Raw genomic sequence first — 23180 nt, 5'->3', positions numbered from 1 at the left:
GAAGTGTCAGGGACCAGACATTTGAACCTTTACCTGTATGACTTTTTTATATCATCGGAAGTGGCATTCTTATCCAGTCCTAGGACATGGTACAATGATTCTCCGGAGGTAGACAGCGAACGTTGCCTCTGGTCTGCCATGTTGAACTAACCTGAGTGGAAGAAACCCCCCATGCATTAGGGCAAAGCTATTGAAAATCCCATCTAAAACAAAGATACTTATAACCAAACAAAGTCCAGACCTCTGACTTTGTTCAATGATCAACCGCCAACTCCACTAGAGTTTTTATATGAACTTTTATCTTTCCTTTAAAAAAATTATAAGTGGGCTTTGAAGAGATGCTAAAAGTTCCAAACAAAGCTATTTACCTTGCTTTCTTAGATCTTCCAGCTTTGCATTGTCAGGGGAAAACAACAAACTATCAGGATAAATCTAGGCAAATCAAAACCACTACACATTTCTGGAACTGGGAAAAATTAGAAGCTGGGGCTCAACATAAACATTATGATAGAACATAGACTCAGACTCTACTTAAACACATTCATTTATAATCCAGGTAATGAAATGGAAAAGTCAGATGCTACAGAACCATGAAACGAGTTGAGGTAAACAGCTGATGTGCATAAATTAAACGTTCATAAAACTACCTCATTAACTTCCTCCAAATCTCTCCTTAAACACTCTCCTTTTCCACAATGCCTACAAAAAAACTTGACAACAATTAGGCTGCTTGTGTGCTGAGACCATCTTTTTGTTCTGGGTTTGTTCAGTTCCTAGCATAATGGAGTCATGGTCCACGACTAGGGTTCCTAGGTGTTGACAGTACAAATAATAAATTACTTGTCTTGGTTAAATGAACTTTAAAGACTCAGGAAAGGTGTCAGATAGACAGCTTGAACAGAGGAATTCCTCTGGTCACCCACAGCATGCACGGTGTAGTGTAAGCTTCACCACATCATTCCAACAACGTATGTCAATCCTCACCCTGATTACACACACAAACACACACACAATCTCTCTCTCTCTCTCTCTCACTAACTATAGTATATATATGGCTGAGAGCAATTCAATCTCTTCCCTGCTCACTAAATCCCTGGCCTCTCCACTGAGATCACCAACAAGGCTTGCAGTTGTGATAGTGGTTTAGCCAAAAAACCAACACCACTTTTGCTCAGGTTAGCAAACAGCCATTAGACAGTAATTTTCCACCACTACCAAATCTGGGCTGTATTCAATAGGTGATCTAGAAACAAAAGGTTCTGTACCTCATTACCAGCTCTCTCAGCCATCCAGTTCACCACATAGTATTTAACTGAGAAGTATTGTACTGAAGGTTTCTTCTGACTTTTAAAACTAAATTCTAAAGTCAGATGTTTAATTAATCATAATCAAAATACCGTAACAGATTTTGGGAAAAAACAAGTTGGAGTGCAAAGTTCAAGAGAGACCTTTTGTTTAAACAGTTACGTTATTCAAATCTGAACGCAGCATAACTACTTTATGACACCGACCATTTCAAATCTGCTTACTATTGGATTAGGAATTTCAAATGCTTAGATATACAATTACCATTAGAAAAAAGTGACTATCCAAAAGATCTGCTCCATTCATGTATTGACTTATGACTGCTTACTTCACTGGCAAATAGAACAACTCCAAAATTTTCCTTTCCTCTAATGGGGAAGTCCACAGACCTCTTACAGTGGTTTCCTATTGCAGAATCAGATCCATCAGGACAAGATGGGAGTGGCTATCCCCTTGCAGGCTCCATCAGTTCAAGATGCTTTTACAGCTGTTGCTCATGTATTAAATTCTCAAAGGATTAGCAGCTTACTGAAACACCAGAAACTTAATATTAAAATTTCTTACAGCAGAACAAGTATTAATTCTGGCCTAACGCATGGCAACTGAGAGCAAAAGGAAATTAGTCTCCTGGAAATGAAAAATGCTTGTCACGGGCAAGACAAGTCTGCAGAACTTCCCACTAGAACAAAAGAAACTTTCAGTAAGTTAAAATACATTTTCCTATTCTTCTGTACAAGGGAGGTCTACAGATCCCATAGAGGTGGTACATCCAATATCAGCAAATAGCCAAGGATCGTATAGTATAATTAAGAATATGCAATTGAGTAAGACTCCCTCCCGTCTGGTCATTGTGGTACCATGGCATGCAGAACCACTTGATCGAAAGCCACACGAGGCTTGCACATCCAGCTTGTAAAACTTTGTAAAGAGGGGTACCGACAACCAAGTGACTGTTTCCCCTCTTTGTAGGATGCATATGACCTTTCAGCCCCGGAAGTAGCCATTACTGAGAGAATAAGCATGGACATTTGCGGGAGCAGGAAGGCTTCTGGCCTTGTAAGCTTCTGCTATGCACCATTTTAGTCACTGGGGATATAAGAAAGCAGCCAAGGTATCAATTCACTGATGAATAGTATAAAACAAAAAGCAACAGTAGTATTCTGAAAAGGCTAGTGCATTCAAATTAGATCTGCAGTGGTCTCCTGACAACCAGTGTATGCCATAATTTTTAATAGTGTGACTTGGATGCTGACAGAAAGATGAAAGGACCTGCGCCTATGGAATACCAAATTTACTGTGGGAATGAAAACGGCATTAGTTCTTAAAACAACTTTGTCCTCCTGAAAAGTGCAGTACTGTGGTTCAGCTGATAAAGCTTCTAGTTCTGAAACTCTTCTTGCTGAAGCAGTGGCAACTGGAAAAAACATTTTTTGTGGAAACAGATATTTGGGACAGAGGTTCAAGTGGTTTATTTAGGGTATTTAACACTAAATTTAGATGCCAAGGAGTCTGCTCCAAAAAGTCTTCCAATGTCCTGGTGGGACACCATCTTGCATTTGTCAGTAAAATGCTGGAAATTACAGCCATTGAAATTTTTGTTTGAGGTTTAAGCCCAATATGTCCTATTTTTCAATCCTTTCCTGGAAGCTAAAATGCTCTTCTGAGATCCTCGGACTATCCTTGTTTTAGCTGCCTGCAACTGAAGATCCTTCCTGAGTGGGAAAAGTAGCAGATATTAAGATGCCATCTCAATTACATCTGAAAACCAGTGAGGGGCTTATTTACCAATGAGAGGCCACTCGAATTACTCTGCCCTTTCCTTTCTCCTTTGAATTGCCTCGAAGAGTACTGCAAACAGGGGAAAGTATACAGCAATCCTTCTGGCCATGGACAAGAACGCATATATGTGGCTATGGGGTTAGCGGTCCCTTCACCTAGAGAAGAAATGGGAAATCTTCATGTTGAATATGGAAGCAAAGAGGTTGAGTGATAGGTGACCTAGGGCTCTGATTATTGAGTCAAAGACCTCCAGATGAAAACGCCACTGCCCTGGTCCTATCCTATCTGCTCAGCCAATCCACTTAAGAAAATAGAGAAGGAGTTGTTTGCTAGTACTTACAATGCATGTCACACTTATATAAACCTGCAATGGATAAACAGTAAATATCTTCTTTCAGTTATTACACTGAATATGCAAATGCTAGTTTTAAATATTACAGTCTTCCCATCTCTTACCTCCCTTGGAAAAAAATTAACATTCACTTATTTCACGCGCTTTGTAAATTTTTAGTAATAGCATTGGAGCTACTCACTGGGAAAGAGACTGCCCTTCTTCAAGTGGTATTGCTAATGCTATTTCAGATTGGGAAAGTTGCATAGGAGAAGTCAGGTGATCAGAGGCTGATATAGAAATGAGATAAACAGAGGTGCTGCAGTTCCAACTGACTAAGCTCTTTGCAACCCGAGGATACCACTAACCACCAGATGACTCATTTAAGTAAAGAAATAGAAATTAGTCCAACTGAGGTTCCCCCCACTTCACACCCCCTTGCCCCCAAATACTTCATGTACATTAACAGGCCATGATATAGTTGCGGTTGAGTTTTTTTGTTTTTTTACTATTTCCTTTGAAGGATTTTGGAAAGGAGTGGGGAGGAGAGAAAGAAGAGAGACTGCCTGACCATTTAGGTAGGAGGCAGTCTCCCCTTTAAGGGTTTACATTAAAGGGCCAAACCATGTAATATATCTTCTAGTTGAATAAAAATATTTGAACTTGAATTAACCTCTCAGTACACATACAAATATGAAAAACCCCAATGGAATTCTACCCTGTGGCAAAACATTGACAAATACGTCATGACCTTAACATTAGGAGATGAGCATTTGCCATCTTTTAGCTGCAGCCCTGGAACAAGGATGAGCATAGAAAGGAGACTTATTTTTGGATTATCTAGTTACAACTAACCCACACCAGATTAAATAGGCCTTTGAAATGAGTATTTAAAGCCTCACACCCTCTTCTAGTTAAACCCTTTACCTTCTACAGTGAAAGGAGTAATTTCAGCTCATAGAAGACAATCTAAAACAAATACCCTTTGAAAGGTTGCAGCTTTCATCACTTGGTTTTCATGGTCAATTCCACAGAAAGGACTGGATGGATTTCCGTCCCAGAGGCAAAATCATCAAGCCTGCCACCACAGCAGAGGATCTCTTAGTACCCTCAAATCATGTTCTATTCCACTCCAGAGCATTGTGTCTCTCAGCTGAAGCATCCAACAGAGAGAACACAAACACTTGAGACAGCAGAATTAAAACAAAAGCACAAGAATTCTGCAAATTCCTTTCTCTGCATACAAACCATCAAAAGTTAAGATATGAGGAGAACAAAAATAAGGGACAATGAACAATCATCCTGGTTTTAAGTAGCAGTGAGAAAGGAACCCAATGCTCAGGTGGATAGTTTCAGGGGGATAGCTCAGGTGGACAGACGCAGGGTACTGTAATAGCTAGTTAAGATAACCACAATTAAATTTCAGTTTCGCTGTTTAATTCAGGAGTGGACAAACTTTTTGGCTTGAGGGCCACATCAGGGAATAGAAATTGTATGGCGGGCCATGAATGCTTACAAAATTGGGGTTGGGGTGCGGGGGGGTGGGTGCGGGCTCGGAGGTGGGGCTGCGGATGAGATGTTTGGGGTGCAAGAGAGTGCTCTGTGCTGGGATTGAGGAGTTTGGACAGCGGGAGGGGGATCAGAGATGGGGCAGGGGGTTGGGGCGTGGGGAGAGACTCAGAGGCGCAGGTTCTGAGCAGCGCTTACCTCAAGCGGCTCCCGGAAGCAGTGGCCTATCCCTTCTCCGGCTCCTACACGTGGAGCAGCCCCTGATCCTGCTAGAGCGCTGGAGTGGGGCCATGCGGCTGCTTCTGGGAGCCGCATGGTGCGGCCCCTGACCCAGCTGGAGCGCCGGAGCAGGGAAAAGCCTCAGACCCTGCTCCCCAGTGGGAGCTTGCAGGCCGACTTAAAATGGCTCATGGGCTGCATTCGGCCCGCGGGATGTAATCTGCCCATCCCTGGTTTAATTAGTATCAGTGGTCATTAATGTTTTAGATATGTTTCTTAAAGACTGTTGAGGCAATTAGTCTTGATCAAAAGGTCTCTAAAAAGCTGCTTCTGAACACTCATTGAGTTCTTATTTCAGCCTCACTAATCTAGTTTACAAATTTCTGTTAGTCTACTTCAATACAACTTCTTTTCCGCTCCATGATTACAATTATGAGTTACAGATGAAGAAACAGAAATGTCCACTTTCAATGTGTCTCCTGTATGCATTAGTAGGAAAATGTACATGATATGCTGGTAGTAAAGATTTACTTCTGATCTAGACATTTCACATTGGAAAGAGACTGAAGACATAAAAGAATTTTAAAAATGGTGTGAACAGAGCAGACATTTTAATTTTGAAATACTTCCTCCACAGGCAAAAATTTAAAAACTTTTTCCTCTCCAAACTCAGCGACCCCCAAGAAGTACTTTGAAGCCAAAAATTATGGTCTGCTTCCTTCTTGGGCTAGATATCATGGCACAGCAAACAAAAAAGCCTCACACACAGCAAATGCTAAAATATTTAGGGTTCTCCCCTTGCTGCATACATAACTACTATTGAGATTAACAAGAGTCATGCATGAGTATCGATGGGGAAATGGCAGCACAGCTCCAATCGTAAATCTGAAACAGCTGCATTAGAGTCCCTCCTATAAACTGTTGTGTACAGCAAATCTGAAATTCCGTACCGTTGAACAAAGACAGAAGGACGAAGTCATATTATTACTTTACAAGTGTATATTAGGAATGTAAATAAGCCACTTTTTGGGTATTCACCAGACACCAAATACTAGCTGCCATTGTACTGATCAGGCAGTACAAATACAGCCAGTCTTGTGTCGCTTAGCAGTAACTCTTGCTAATTTGCGTCACAAAACACTAGATCAACTGCTACAAATATATAGGTATGCTGAAGCATGGGAATAATTGACTGACTGGCAGGGACAGAAGAACTCTCCCTGATTTCTTGACAGGCAATTTCAACGCTACCTGACTGCAGCATGGACTCTGCCAAAAATAGATATAAATGCCATTCTCCCTCTCTTCTTAATTCTTTAAATATCCTTTAGGTTCTCACTATGGTAATTTAGCTGTTCCCCTGCCACAGATGCTGGGTCCAGAGAAACTGAAATAAGAATGAGTATTTCTCTACACAACTGAGGAGACCTCTCAAGAAAAGACCTCCCACAACATCACTGCGACAGGAAGCCTGAGAACAGGATCAAAGACTTAATGTTTTCAAGATGTTATTTGTTGTAAGTCACCAATAAGTTTTAAAGAAGTTATTTACTTCATTGTTTCCTGGGTACTTTTTTGGCAGTCCCTTTGAATTAACTGAGATAACATTGGAATTCTTTTAAGTGTTATTCAGACAAACGCTTCACATAAGAAAACAAAAAGTTAGATGTTAAAAATATGTTACAGTTTTGCACTTTGATATCTACATATGCTATTTTTATGAAAAATCAAAGGGAAAGATTATGGGAAAAAAACACAGATCATGTTAAGAATCTCGCTGTTCTACAATAAGCATCCCTTATAGTTTTCTGAAAGATGAAAAATATACAAAATAAACAATGCTATATATTTTGTTGACAGTTTGATAGATTATTATTTACAAACTGATAAGATTTATGTGAAAATTTAATCCAATTCCAGTATTAGTTACATCCTTCCTTATCTAACTACTTTTCCAGTAAGAATTCAAATGCCATTCACAAGCATAATTAAAGCACATATGTAACCTGAACCAATCTGTCAGTCAATGACCACAAGCCATTTGGGGTTTTAGACCCTGCCTGGTTATGTCAGTGTCAAGGGTTAACTACTGGTGTCCATTTGGTCTTTCAAACTTGCCCTACACCTCATTACACTATTTTCAGGGCAATTTCTCTGTGTTGATCCTCTCTACTAAACCAGCAAACGTGACTTTTAATTTCCTTTACTCTAATTATTAGCAGCTTTAAGAAATTAACAAATGTATTGATTTCTAGCTTCCTTGATAGACAATATTTAATGAGTAAAACACATCCATTCCTAAAATATTTTGTTTAAGAAACTGGGATGCAAGAGATAAACACACAGAAGAGTGAAATGTGGGTGCAGGGAAGGAGAGAACCCTTAATTTTCTGAAAAAGGGTAGTGGTAAATCATCAAAGGTCTCAAATGTGTGAGGAAAATTATGAAATGCTTGAGCATAAAGTACAGCAGATTTGTGTATTTGGGCATTATCTTAAGCTGAGTGAAAGGTATGAGAAATTTTCAGGAAGAGTATGCTATATGGCATGCTCAAACATACCACAGACCTTTGGTGCAGCTGCTCCCCATCTGTAGGCACTAGCCAACCTGGCTGTAGCCTACCCTGCCCCCCCAGCACACTGCAACCAGAGATATAATTGCAGCTCATTTAGGTATACCCAGGTCAGCTTTAATCTAGCTAGTGAAGCTAAAAATAGCAGTGAAGATGCAGCCATGGCAGAGGCTATATAAGCCCACTTGACACACACGCGCCCCCCCCCCCCCCGTATGTACTCACGTTCCTCACTCATGCTGCTGCATCTTCTTGCTATTTTTAGCCACATTCGCTAGGTGAAAGCTAGCGCAGATATGCCTACACAAACTGCAGTCACACCAATTGCAATGTAGACCTATCCTAAGAATGGTCCTACTGCCAAGGTCAGCCTGCTGGTCCTGAATCTATCAATCTGGTAGCTAGCTAATCACACTGACCAGTACCCCATTGACCGTAAGGGATTCTCCTGCCCTTTTCACCTAAGGACAAACACCTTCTCCTTGCACCTGTCCTACAAGTTCCCCTTATGTCTAGTTACTTCTGTAGTGTAATCATCAGTGAGCACTTTCACCTTAAGTGAAACTTCTTTACTACCTCTCACTGTTTCAATACCTATTTTACAAACTTTCCCCCAGAGATCTGTGGGATTTATATCTGAGTGTCTCAGGAAGGTTTGGCCTATTAAAATTTTAAACACTAATTTAGCTCTTGAAGGAAACTGTCTATCAAGTAGGTTTTTGCCTTTACTGACAATCTAAAGATGATGAATACATGTGGCACTTTAAAACAAAACAAAACAAAAACAAAAACAAAAAAAAACCCCACTATGACTCATCGGGCAAGGAGAGAGAGTTAATAAAGTTGAAACAAATCTGAATCCAGCCTATGCGTGTTCATTTATAGCCTTGCCTCAAGAATAAAGAAAAATATTGGTGTAGAAATAGAATGATAATTTATCATCTTTAAAAGTTTGGCGTTGAAAATGATTAAAGCATCTGAAAATTAACAAAGTTCAGAGCCTGGAACGAATGACTGCTATTTGAATTTATTTTTCAAAATTGAAATGCAATTAACATGCAGGCCTATAAATGAGGTATTAATAAAGTCAGCGATAAAGTGTAACCTGATTACTGTAATTACAAAATTACTTACTAGTTACAAGTAACAGGTTCTTTATTCAGATGGCTACTTGGAGTTAATTAAGAAGATGAGACTGGTGAAACACAGAAACTTTATAAACTTCAATTAAACAGAGACAAGTATAACTGAAATCATAATCAATACACATCAGTATAAAAAATAAGTTAAGTCAAGCGGTTTCCTGCAGTTTGAACTTTTTATTTGCAGCCTAACGGTGGTCAAAGACTTTTGCAGGCATCACAGCAAGAGTTTTACTTTTTAAAGGCTGAAGACCCAAGTATAGGTTACAATACACTGTAAAACTGAATGCACCAGGATATTGTCTATTCTACAGAATCTGCTCTTTCAAGTATTCTGATTAACAATATTAAGAGATGCTGTGTACCTTTAAAAAAAGTGTGGCATACCCACACACTCACCCGCCATCTGCTACATATTCTAATCAGACAGGATTCCCTGAAGAGGTTTCGCTCAGAAGGTTATGAAGACAGGTAATCCCCTGGATTAAACACCATCACTTTTAACCATCTGCACACCAAGTACCAAGAACATCATCATCCGTTAATCACCTCTACTGAAAAGTGTGCCTATATATATTTTTGCTGTGCTAAACACATTTTGGTTGAGGATTTGTTCATTAAAAATTCTTTATGTTAATTAGGTATTTTTAAATGTTTTATGTCAGATATAAATTTAGATAAACAGCCATTTCAATTCCTCACTGATGCCTTGATGGTTAGTTAGATCCCTACAGGGACTCAAATATTATTTTTTTAAAGCAAATGGCCAGCAGACCATCTGTTCTTTTTTGTGAAAGCCCGTTCCCATTCCCTAAAAGACCCACACAATATAGCAGGTACTGAGGAGAAAACTAAGCAAATCAAGTTTCTCATTGTATTCAAATTTTTAAAATTTAAAGCACTAACAAATCAGTGCTGTTAGAATTAATCCCTTAAAGCGCCAACCAAGCAATTGACAAAGTTAGTACATCTGGTTTAGAATCCAGACTACCAGAAACAGCTCTACTGTTGCTGCAAGGTAAATTTTTGCACTTATAGTTCTACTTTTACAATTCCCACATAAATCAAAAGGCCAGTTACACGTTTACACCACAGTCAAATCCTGAAAGGCGCAATCTCATTAACACAGTTAATCATCCATCTCAATACCTTTAATATATCTAACTCTAGACTTGGAGTCCGCACTATCAAACTGAGTTTTACCCTTTGCATACCAAATCTTGGTACCTTTGATCACCATCTTTGAAGTCCAATAACCTGGCAATACTTTATTTGTATCAGAGTCTCTCCTATAGCATGCATGAGAGTAAGTTGCTCAGCCAAAAGTGAATCAGATTCAGACAGCAAGTATGTATTAAATTTGTGTATATATGAACGTCTTCAACTACCACCATACCAATGCAAATCAAACCTTTCCTTCACAGATTCTGGATTACTGCAGAATGATTATCTAAATCATCAGTGATTTAGATAATGGCATAGAGAGTACACTCAGCAGGTTTGCGGACAATACCAAACTGGGTGAGTTGCAAGTATTTTGGAGAATAGGATTAAAATTAAAAATGATCTGGACAAACTGGAGAAATGGTCTGAAGTAAATAGGATGAAATTCAATAAGGATAAAATGCAAAATACTCCACTGATGGAGAAACAATCAGTTGCACACATAGAAAATGGGAAATGACTGCCTAGGAAGGAGTATTGCACAAAGGGATCTGGGGGCCACAGTGAATCACAAGCTAAATATGAGTCAACAGTGTAACACTGTTGCAAAAAAAGAGAACATTCTGAGATGTATTAGCAGGAGTGTTGTAAGCAAACCATCTTCTATGAGGGAAGATTGAAAAAACTGTGTTTAGTCTGGAGAAGAGAAAAAAGGCGGTTGGGGGGAGGAAGAGATGTGATAACAGTTTTCAAGTACATAAAAGGATGTTACAAGGAGGAGGGAGAAAAAAATGTTCTCGATAACCTTTGAGGGTAGGACAAGAAACAATAGGCTTAAGCAAAGGTGGTTTAAGTTGGACATTAGGAAAAACTTCCTGTAAGGGTAGTGAAGCACTGGAATAAACTGCCGAGGGAGGTTGTGGAATCTCATCATTGATGATTTTAAAGAGCAAGTTAGACAAACACCTGTCAGGGATGGACTCTAAATACCACTTAGTCCTGCCATGAGTGCAGGGGACTGGATTAGATGACCTCTCAAAGTCCCTTCCAGTTCTATGATTTTATGTTTCTAATGTAAGTGGTCCTTAGTATGAATTATTTTAGTGCTGTGCTAAAACCTGGCCATGTTATTACCACAGTAAATCTGTTACACAGCAGAAGTAATTTAAAGAGTTCTCATGTCCACCTCTTTCCACAGCTGCCTGACTGATGGACAGTCCCTTAGAATGTGCATCAGGGTTCCAGGTTTATGATTGTTTTTGCAGTTTTGACAAGTTGTAAAGTGTTGTAATTTCATAATTCTATTGGCAATCCTGTGAAGCATGCAATATCTAGAAATATATACAGGTTGTAAGTAATTTACCTTTTTGTATTTTTTATTCTTTATGAAAATCAAAAAAAGTTCTCCAACACTACCTAGGATTCCAAAAAGATAAGATGTCTTGGTTGCTTTTGCAGAAACTGACAGTCAAACAAAGGCTGAATACCTTACAAATCTTCTTTGTACCATGCGTTGGATTCTTCATATAATGTCTCTTTGGCCAGGCTTTCAGAAACATAAATCTGTTTTCATGTCCAGTTCATATACCATATGTAATCCAACTAAAAATTCACTTGCTACTACAATTTCACTCTCACAGGCTGCTGAAGCAATCAGAATTAAACAGCAGAGAATTCATAAGTAGTCAGGTTAGAATTGTTCAAAACAGTGATGACACTGTTATGCTGGGAAGTACCGATGATTGCTTGAATCACAAATTAACATAACTGTCAGGATGAGTTAATCAAAAGCCCTCACCTAAGACAAAAGAGATTGTGAACCTGCCCAGGAGTTTGGACTGAATGAGCAGAGTACTTTCACTGTTTTGGGTAAGGAGTGTGTGGGTGCATATGTGTTGTGTCTTTTCCCCCCCCCTCATACATACATACATAAATACACACACACGACCCTGGAAAAAGCGAGAGTGCAAGCTTTTGGGTTTGGTGTTGGCTGACGAGGCTTGGAGCTGTAAGCTAAGAAACTGCTCCTTTTGTTCTTGGTTCCTCCTGAATTCAAAGAAGCAGCTATTTGTAACCAAGCAAAACTGCATCAAAGAAATACCTGATTGTTACAATTTCTACTTGCGACTGGAAAATCCCAAGGGCCCCAAACTTTGACTAGCCATTCAGGTCAAAAAGGGGAAACCATACCTATAAGATGACAGCCCTCCTTACCTCAAAAGTTAAACTTGAGATTTCAGCTGTATTTCTGAACAGCCTAGTTGCCACCCAAACAAACGAATGCTTCCTCAGCTCTCATCCCCTAATGCCCCTACTCTCCTTGCGCTACACTGATGACATCTTCATCATCTGGACCAATGGAAAAGAAGCCCTTTAGGAATTCTACCATGATTTCAACAATTTCCATCCAACCATCAACCTCAGCTTGGACCAGTCCACACAAGTGGTCCACTTCCTGGACACTATGGTGCTAATAAGCGATGGTCACATAAACACCACCCTATACCGGAAACCTACTGACTGCTACTCCTACCTACATGCCTCCAGCTTTCATCCAGACCACACCACACGATCCATTGTCTACAGCTAAGCTCTACGATACAACCGCATTTGCTCCAACCCCTCAGACAGAGACAAACACCTACAAGATCTCTATCAAGCATTCTTACAACTACAATACCCAAATGCTGAAGTGAAGAAACAGATTGACAGAGCCAGAAGAGTACCCAGAAGTCACCTACTACAGGACAGGCCCAACAAAGAAAGTAACAGAACGCCACTAGCCGTCACCTTCAGCCCCCAACTAAAACCTCTCCAGCGCATCATCAAGGATCTACAACCTATCCTGAAGGACGACCCATCACTCTCACAGATCTTGGGAGACAGGCCAGTCCTTGCTTACAGACAGCCCCCCAACCTGAAGCAAATACTCACCAGCAACCACACACCAGAACCACTAACCCAGGAACCTATCCTTGCAACAAAGCCCATTGCCAACTGTGTCCACATATCTATTCAGGGGACACCATCCTCGGGCCTAATCACATCAGCCACGCTATCAGAGGCTCGCTCACCTGCACATCTACCAATGCGATATATGCCATCATGTGCCAGTAATGCCCCTCTGCCATGTATACTGGCCAAACTGGACAGTCTCTACATAAAAGAATAAATGGACACAAATCAGACGTCAAGAATTATAACATTCAAAAACCAGTCGGAGAACACTTCAATCTCTTTGGTCACTCGATTACAGACCTAAAAGTGGCAATTCTTCAACAAAAAAACTTCAAAAACAGACTCCAGGGAGAGACTGCTGAATTGGAATTAATTTGCAAACTGGATAAAATTAAATTAAGCTTGAATAGAGACTGGGAGTGGATGGATAATTACTCAAAGTAAAACTATTTCCCCATGTTTATTCCCCCCCTCCAGCCCCCACTGTTCCTCAGATGTTCTTGTCAACTGCTGGAAATGGCCCACCTTGATCATCACTACAAAATGTCACACCCCCACCCCCACTCTCCTGCTGGTAACAGCTCACCTTAAGTCATCACTCTTGTTACAGAGGGTACGGTAACACCCATTGTTTCATGTTCTCTATGTATATAAATCTCCCTACTGTATTTTCCACTGAATGCATCCGATGAAGTGAGCTGTAGTTCACGAAAGCTTATGCTCAAATAAATTGGTTAGTCTCTAAGGTGCCACAAGTACTCCTTTTCTTCCTAGATACTGTAACACTGTGTTTCAGATATGCAATGAAAAACAAACAACATTTTAAAATGGATACAGAATTGAAAGGAAAATTTGGAACATGTCATTATGTAAAATCAATACTATGCCCTTCCCTGTGTAATATTTACATATAACACCTCAAAGGAAGTAGCCAAAGTTCGAGATCCTGTGATCTGTATGCCTGATCGATGACTTTTCATTTGTTAGCAGACTGAGAGCCGGACACTGAAAATTTGAGCTGCCTGGCCATCCATGCAATATAATCAAAAAGCCCAGATAAGATGATGGTTGGCAGACAACTGATCACTGAATACAGGTTTTTTAAATCAGGGCTTTTTTAGGTTTAACTCTAATTCTGACATTTGGAATTTGGGATAGAAATCACATGAGGTTTTTTTGGGAGGACAGGGTGGTTGTGATCCAAGCACCTCTTGAGGACAACTGGTAGGACAGGGATACACAGAGAGTCCATGGGTTCACCAAAAGGGGTCATGAAAAATCTCTTCTGAAAGCCTACGTCATACTGGTCATCATAATCATTGCAAGATGTATGTACGGAAAATATATGAGGAGTTAGATATACATATTTAAAAATGTGTTCTTTATGTCTGCGGTTAAAAGCAAGTCACTCAAAGGTAGCATCTCTTGAGACAAACTTCTCCAGACAGGGTGTGGTGGACCATTGTGTATTGTATGTCATACAACTGTAGTCTACTAGCATACTAAGTCAAATGCTAATGAAAGCTGGCAGAGACTTCCTGTTAATTTCCTTCTGAAGAGGTAAACAAGTGGAGGGAGCCTTATTTACAAGTGAACATCAAAGGTTTGTTCTAGTATATTTGGGTATGCAGAGAGATACCCTGGTATTTCTTCAATCTGTGAGGACAAGCCACCAGCAGGTTTGCTCTTATGAGAAGGGATTTCAGCCATACTGATTAAAAACACTGGGGAAAAGGACTTGGGTAAGCTATCTTGTAGGGGACAGGGAACGTCTTGTTAAACATAAGAACAGCCATACTGGATCAGACCCAAGGTCCATCTAGCCCAGTATCCTGTCTTCCAACAGTGACCAATTCCAGGTGCCTCAGAGGGAACGAACAAAACAGTTAATCAACAAGTGATCCATCACTTGTAGCCCATTCCCAGCTTCTGGCAAACAGAGGCTAGGGCAGGGGTGGGCAAACTTTTTTGCCCAAGGGCCACATCTGGGAATAGAAATTATATGGAGGGCCATGAATGCTCACAAAATTGGGGTTGGGGTGCAGGAGGGGGTGAGGACTCTGGCTGGGGGTGCGAGCTCCAGGGTGGGGCCAGAAATTAGGAGTTCAGGGTGTGGGAGGGGGCTCCGGGCTGAGGTGGGGGAGTAAGGTGCAGTGGGAAAGGATGAGGGCTCTAGCTGGGATTAAAGGCTGTGGGATGGGGCTGCAGATGAGGCGTTTGGGGTGCAGAAGGGTGCTGTGGGCTGGGACTGAGGGGATCGGAGGGCAGGAGGGGAATCAGGGCAGGGGGTTGGTGCACGGGGAGAGGCTCATGTGTGCAGGCTCCGGGCAGCGCTTACTTCAAGCAGCTCTTGGAAGCAGCAGCCATGTCCCCACTCCGGCTCCTACACAGAGCTGCGGCCAGATGGCTCTCTGCGCTGCCCTGTCCACAGGTGCTTCCCCTGCAGCTCCCATTGGCTGCAGTTCCCAGCCAATGGGAGCTATGGAGGCAGCGCTTGGCGCAGGGGCAGCATGCAGAGCGGAGCCCCCTGGCTGCCTCTTTACATAGGAGTCAGAGCAGGGTCATGGCGCTGCTTCCAGAAGCGGCATGGAGCGGCCCCCGACCCTGCTCCCGAGTTGGAGTGGGGCAAGCCACAGACCCTGAACGCCAGGGGGAGTTGGAGGGCCGACTTAACACGGCTCGCAGGTCAGATCTGGCCCATAGTTTGCCCACCCCTGGGCTAGGGACACCATCCCTGCCCAGCCTGGCTAATAGCCATTGATGGACCTATCCTCCAGGAATTTATCTAGTTCTTTTTTTAATCCTGTTATAGTTCTGGCCTTCACAACATCCTCTGGCAAAGAGTTCCACAGACTGATGGTGCGTTGTGTGAAAAAAATACTTCCTTTTGTTTGTTTTAAACCTGCTACCTATTAATTTCATTTGGTGACCCCTAGTTCATGTGTTATGAGAAGGAGTAACTAACACTTCCTTATTTACTTTCTCCACACTGGTCATGATTTTAATAGACCTGTCAAGGTTCCTCCCCCACTCTGAACTCTAGGGTACAGATGTGGGGACCTGCATGAAAACCTCCTAAGCTTACTTTTACCAGCTTAGGTTAAAACTTCCCCAAGGTACAAATTAATTTTATCCTTTGTCCTTGGAATATCCACTGCCACCACCAAACTCTAACTGGGTTTACTGGGAAACATAGTTTGGACATGTCTTTCCCCCCAAAATCCTCCCAACCCTTGCACCCCACTTCCTGGGAAAGGTTTGGTAAAAATCCTCACCAATTTGTATAGGTGACCACAGACCCAAACCCTTGGATCTGAGAACAATGAAAAAGCATTCAGTTTTCTTACAAGAAAACTTTTAATAGAAATAGAAGTAAACAGAAGTAAAGGAATCACCTCTGTAAAATCAGGATGGTAGATACCTTACAGGGTAATTAGATTCAAACATAGAGAATCCCTCTAGGCAAAACCTTAAGTTACAAAAAAGACACACAGACAGAAATAGTTATTCTATTCAGCACAGTTCTTTTCTCAGCCATTTAAAGAAATCATAATCTAATACATACCTAGCTAGATTTACTAAAAGTTCTAAGACTCCATTCCTGTTCTATCCCCAGCAAAAGCAGCATACCAACAGACACAGACCCTTTGTTTCTCTCCCTCCTCCCAGCTTTTGAAAGTATCTTGTCTCCTCATTGGTCATTTTGGACAGGTGCCAGCAAGGTTACCTTTAGCTTCTTAACCCTTTAAGACCTCAGTCATATCCTCCCTTAGCCGTCTCTTTTCCAAGCTGAAAAGTCCCAGTCTTATTAATCTCTCCTCATCTGGTAGATGCTCCATGCCCCTAATCATTTTTGTTGCCCTTTTCTGAACCTTTTCTAATATATCTTTTTTCAGACAGGGCGACCATATCTGCACGCAGTATTCAAGATGTGGGCATACCATAGATTTATAGAGAGGCAATATTATATTTTCTGTCTTATTAGCTATCCCTTTCTTAATGATTCCCAACATTCTGTTCTCTCTTTTGACTGCCGCTGCACATTGCGTGGATGTTTTCAGAGAACTATCCACAATGACTCCAAGATCTCTTTCTTGAGTGGTAACAGCTGATTTAGACCCCATCATTTTATATGTATAGTTGGGATTATGTTTTCCAGTGTGTATTACTTTGCATTTATCAACATTGAATTTCATCTGCCATTTTGTTACCCAGTTTTGAGAGATTCTTTTATAGCTCTCCGCAGTCTGCCTGGGACTGGACTATCTTGAGTAGTTTTGAATCATCTTCAAATTTTGCCACCTCACTGTTTACCCCTTTTTCCAGATCATTTATGAATATGTTGAATAGGACTTTGCTTAATAGCCTTTGGTGAGGGACCTTGTCAAGGCTTTCTGAAAATCTAAGTACATTATATCCACTGAATCCCCTTTGTCCACATGCTTGTTGACCCCCTCAAATAATTTCAGTAGATTGGTGAGGCATGGTTTCCCTCTACAAAAAATATGTTTACTATTCTCAAATATGTGAATTACGGTGGTAAGATCCACATCAGAAACAAAAGTTTGCAATCTTCTAGAGAGATGCATTTAGATTGTAAGCTCCTTGGGACAAAGACTGTTTTTCTGCCAGGTGCTATACAAACACAGAACAATGGGGTCCTGGTACATGATTAGGACCCCTAGGCACTCCAGTAATACAAATAAATAATAAATGATTAAAAGTAGTTGTGTGCGCATGCACCTTGATTTTTTGTTAAAACCAGGATTTTTGTGGTTCATTTTAGATAGTCTCTGTAAATTTTGTGAACAGAACTTCAAAGCAAACATTCTAGCTTCTCAGGAAACACCAAAGCCACCATCATGTTCTGTATCAAGTGACAGATCTCATTTTGAAGGCCACAGAGAATGACAGCTTTGTGAAGTAGTCACACAGCTCTAAATTAAACCATCTCCAAAACATTGTGTGCTCTATCAAAGGAAGCGCTGGAAACATTATCCTCAAGAATTACTCACACCTGACCCTAAGAATCAAGGACCTGAGAACTGATGCTGTACCTGGAAGAGGCTATGCAAGTTGTGGACAAGCTCCGAATAATATTTTCAATTTCAAAAACTGTGAAAGACTAGAACTGCTACAAAATCAAATCAAAATAATTCTTTGTATTACCATAGGTGTCCCTATTGGGAAAGAAAGGCCTGACCTAATTTTATTTATGGAAGAGCTATTGTCAAAATTATTAATATTACAAACCAGCAAGAACACTATACATGTAATATAGTGTGGGTAATGCAAATAGCACTCATTTTGCTTGAAATAAAGAGCCTGCTGACATATGGTCCAACCAGTTTAGCTATGCTCTTTGATAGAATCCAAACACTCTCAGTCCCAGCTGAAACCTACCTTGTCATCCTAAGCTAAAATGAATAAAAAATCCTCTCCTCAGAACTGAAGCACACAGCCAGCTGGAAACTCATACTTTCAGTGGTTTTAGGGTTGTTGTTTTTTCTCCTGTCTCATCCTAGTTACACAGCATTTTAAAATACATATATTTAACAATATAGGACTCATGAGAGCCAGATCATGGCTAGAAACAAACAGCCTTGAAGCTCTGCATCAGTTCATTGCTAACTCAATGGACAGCATTGTCCATGTGTCACTAGACCATTAAGCTTGAATGCACATTCTAACAACGGTAGCTTTTCCTTTAGCTTCCAGACTTATGCATTAAATATTTATTAGTGAAATATTTTCAAACTGGAGAGCACAAACTTGCCTCTAATATTACTTTACACACTTTAAAGATGAAAAGAAATACAAAACTAATTTGAATTAGCAAGGGTCCAGAGCAGAATAACCAATGGATTGACTGCTTTAGTCCAATTCCCCAGATGAGATACTGCTTTATAGCACATTCAAAGAGAGTCAAATGGAACTGAGGATGCTCAGCACCTCTGAAAACTTCTGCCACCCAAATTTTAAAATTTTGGGCTTGGCTCATACTGTGCAGTTTTTGCAAATAAAAATGGTGGTGTATTGTTAGTGATAAGATATTTTAGGAGTAATTTTCTGGGCATACAAATTACACAGAAACACCGAACCACCACACTTGGCTTATACATCTTTTCTTAACTTTGCTAATTGTGATTACTATGATACTTATATAAATTGAAGCTCTCTCCTTTCTGATCAATCTGCTCCTCCTGCATGATTTGTTGAGTACAGAAATTCAGAATCATTTCAAAGAAGAACCGTGATGTCACAAACACTGGACTGACATCACTGAACAAATCAAAAAGGGATGTGGAATATGGATGAATATGCAAGATAAGCCATATATCTGCAGACAGCCGATTCCTCTCGTGAGGCTGAAACACATCTTACCTATCAACCAACGTTATGTGGGGCAATTAAATTCTCCCACAGCTCTGCATAAATAACTCAGATCAAGGGTCCAACAGGGAAAAGAGCAGTTAGCATAAGCTTTCAATGAGGAAGAAACCTCTAATAAGCATTTAGTTGTTCAATGTCCTATAGATCTGGGTCACAAAAATGTCTATCAAAGATACACAACTGTTCTTCACAATTAAGTCTGCATAAAGGGACTTTTTCCCCACAATCAAAGACTGTCCTGCTTAACCAACCTGCCTTGGTATTAAGAACTAATTTAATGTACACTGTTTGGATCAAGGTGACATTTTCAAGCAACTTCCTTTGCATGTCTTCCTTAAACACTTGAATATTTCTAGTACCATTGCTTTTTCAGCTAGGCTACAGATATAATGTTGTCTACCACCACCATGCAATAAGGTATTTTAAAGATATGTAATAAACTATTCTAAGGCCTAAAAAGTTTATGCTGGGTTGTAGATCTATTGGACTCTATGGGCATGGCTACACTTGCAGATGTAGAGCACTTTGAGTTAAACCAGCTTTCGGAGAGCGCAGTAGGGAAAGCGCTGCAGTCTGTGCACATTGATAACTTCAAGCGCATTGGCGTGGCCACATTAGCGGCACTGGGAGTGGTGCATTATGGGCAGCTATCCCAGCATGCAAGAGACTGCAAAGTGCTTTTCAAATGGGGGTGGGGGGCTGGGGTGGAGTGTGACGGGGAGTGTTTTGTGTGTATGTGGAGGGAGAGAGAGACTGGGTTTTTGGGGGGCTGAGAGCATGTCAGCATGCCGTCTTGTAAGTTCAGACGGCAGCAGACCTCTCCCCCCCCCCAGCATTCCACACTAGCAGTTGCTTTGTCTCGGAGCAGATAAGCAGCCAGCTGTCAGAAACGGAGCTTTCAAAGGACATATTTGCATTCCTGCAGCGATTCTAAAACAACGACAAGAGTGGTCACTTGACTTACGGGGATTATGGGACATTTCCAGAGGCTGATCAGAGCGCAGTAATGCAACACCTCGTTCACACTGACGCCCAGGTGTTTCAGCCTAGGCGCACCAAGCGTTGATCTTCTCGCCGAGGTGGAGTACCAGCAGCGCTCTAGCCGTGAAGTCAGAGCGCTCTACATGCCTTGCCAATCTGGACGGGTAGTGAGTTAGGGCGCCCAGGGCTGCTTTAATGCACTCTAACTCACAAGTGTAGCCAAGCCCTATGTTATCTGGAACTGCATAAGCTTCAAAGAGTTGTGAGAAATGAAAAATAATCCTGTAAAGGATATTTACATACCAGAAACTAGGAGTTCAAAATTTGTGCCTCAGCGGATCCACACTGTAGGATTAGCATGCCATGGAAGCATCTGAATCATTGACAGAAGTAAAAATTGACAGAATCCATGCATCTCACTCAGTCTCTAAGCCTTTTGGAACTAAAGGCCCTTCCACCTAACCAGCTCAATTACTTCCAACCTCAACAGAATCTAATTACAAAAAACCTGAAAGGTTCTTTGAGAAAAACAAGTCTCTTGGAGGCAAATATCTCCTTGGGTGGGCGTGGATAAACAACATATCCAGCATATGAAGCTGAAAAGCAAAAACATTTCTCTCAGAAATGCTCTAGAACTCATTGCTTGCTTGCTGACAGATTTTATTAGAGGAATTCATATTCTGTCCTAACTAGGTTTTTCATGGTACTAGGTAAGTGACTTGTGCAGATCCTTAAAACTACTGTGGAAAGAGGTTTCAGAGTAACAGCCGTGTTAGTCTGTATTCGCAAAAAGAAAAGGAGTACTTGTGGCACCTTAGAGACTAACCAATTTATTTGAGCATGAGCTTTCGTGAGCTACAGCTCACTTCATCGGATGCATACCGTGGAAACTGCAGCAGACTTTATATACACACAGAGAATATGTAATAAACTATTCTAAAAAGTTTATGCTGGGTTGTAGATCTATTGGACTCTATGGGCATGGCTACACTTGCAGATGTAGAGCACTTTGAGTTAAACCAGCCTTCGGAGAGCGCAGTAGGGAAAGCGCTGCAGTCTATGCACATTGATAACTTCAAGCGCATTGGCGTGGCCACATTAGCGGCACTGGGAGTGGTGCACACAGGAGAATAGCTGTGTGTATATAAAGTCTGCTGCAGTTTCCACGGTATGCATCCGATGAAGTGAGCTGTAGCTCACGAAAGCTCATGCTCAAATAAATTGGTTAGTCTCTAAGGTGCCACAAGTACTCCTTTTCTTTTTGTGGAAAGAGGGAGTCCTTTAATAACTTCTCTCTCTCACCTTCAGAGGGAAAACAGTCAATGAATTTAGAAGAATTTTTTATTTTTTAAAAAAGCCTCTCATCCTAGCCTTTATAAGGCTATGCTCTCTGCAGCTGATTCATAGAAAGAAGAAGCAGGGAAAGGAATAAAGAAGAGCTCTATCAAAACAATAGGCTGGATACATCTCCTTCCTCTGGGTCAGACAGCAGCTCTTCCCCCTGCAAGATAGTTAGGCCAAGTGAGGAGCCCTGAAGCCCTAAGGACCTAACTATGACAGTTTCCCTTCTCAGTGAAGAACCTCCACTCAATTGCCTCCAAGAGTACAAGAAAAGGATCCAGACACCAATCAAACCACCAGAGGATAAGAAGAGAAAAGAAGTCATTTACAGGTGCTGAGGTCATCATCAGTTTCTGGAGTAGGAGAGTTCAGACACAGATGCTGAAGGGAGCATCTTACCACCAGGCGGCTGCTCAGGTGGATTTGCAGTTGAGCCATGAAAGAGGAAGCTAGGTAGTTCCTGTAAAAATGGCAATACAACCACTCTGGATAATATTTATTGAACTCTGCTAGCGGAAAGGACATAGTTTAAGACAAGGCTAAAGAGAGTACACTTCTTGCCTTCCTTTCTTTCTTTCTTGGGTTTGTCTGGAGACGGGCACACTCATTGTGTAAGAAAAGCCAGGAGAGAGTTTTAACTACTCAAAACAGAGAAGGGGTTGAAAATTAAGCACCCTCAGCCTTTTATGTGTCAAGGATCTTAGCATCAATATCAACTATCCATCTTCTAGAATGGAGTCCAAGAATTCTTATCTTTTCCTCCACTTAAAGAAAAAGAATCCCACTGGCAAGATTAACAGATACTATGATAAATGATCTGATGCAAATGGTAGAAAATCATCACAATAACAGAGTAAAATAAAGAAGTGCTATCCTATGGGAACTTTTAGCACAGCTTGTAAAACTGTCATGAAAGTATCCGCCCTCACAAAAAAAAAAATCTACTTGCCGTCCTTTACAATGATCATCATGAAAATGAAGAAGCTATCCCAGATACACTGTCCTGGAAGGCTGCTTTAGCAGATGAGCATGGAGACTGATCTGGGGCTGGGATTTTACCAGCTATTACAAACAGTACCTCAAGTGGGTGCTTTTTGCAAAATAATTTAGTGATGCTCTAGATTTTTGGGGAGGGTTTTTTATCCCACAACTGAATCCTGGCACCTGACTGCCTCTGTCCTGGTAAAATCTAAATGTCAATTACATATTAAAAAAAAGTAAACTTTCCAAATGAAAAAGAAAGTGAAATCTCAAGTTTTCCAGTGCAGCAGATTATGTAGTTGAAAACTAACACTTGCAATTAAGTGTTCTGTTTCAACCAATGTTTGCCGGTAAAAGCCTGCATAAAACCCCGAACGATCAGCACGCGTATTAGTAAACATTGATTTATACCATAAGTGTAATACCACTACTAGCCTCCACATCCAGTCCATCTGCTTCATGCTAATTAAGAGCAGTTATCAAGATCTGGCATCTTTCTAGGGAA

At 40.9% G+C, this 23180-nt stretch overlaps 1 protein-coding gene across 5 annotated transcripts in view; it reads right to left on the bottom strand.

Moving 5' to 3' along the window:
- DNAJC5 (DnaJ heat shock protein family (Hsp40) member C5) overlaps positions 1-23180 on the bottom strand; it is a 62567-nt gene that overhangs the window by 12725 nt on the left and 26662 nt on the right. For all 5 annotated transcript variants that reach the window (XM_073308940.1, XM_073308936.1, XM_073308938.1 and 2 more), the window contains one exon: positions 34-151. In XM_073308940.1, coding sequence (XP_073165041.1) covers positions 34-140 — 107 coding nt within the window. In that variant the 5' untranslated portion in view covers positions 141-151. The remainder of the gene's footprint in view (positions 1-33; positions 152-23180) is intronic.

Source organism: Lepidochelys kempii, chromosome 13 (genome assembly GCF_965140265.1).
Source record: "Lepidochelys kempii isolate rLepKem1 chromosome 13, rLepKem1.hap2, whole genome shotgun sequence".
Lineage (NCBI taxonomy): Eukaryota > Metazoa > Chordata > Testudines > Cheloniidae > Lepidochelys > Lepidochelys kempii.
Note: the sequence above shows the minus strand (reverse complement) of the source record. Positions and strands in the feature narration are given on the sequence as shown.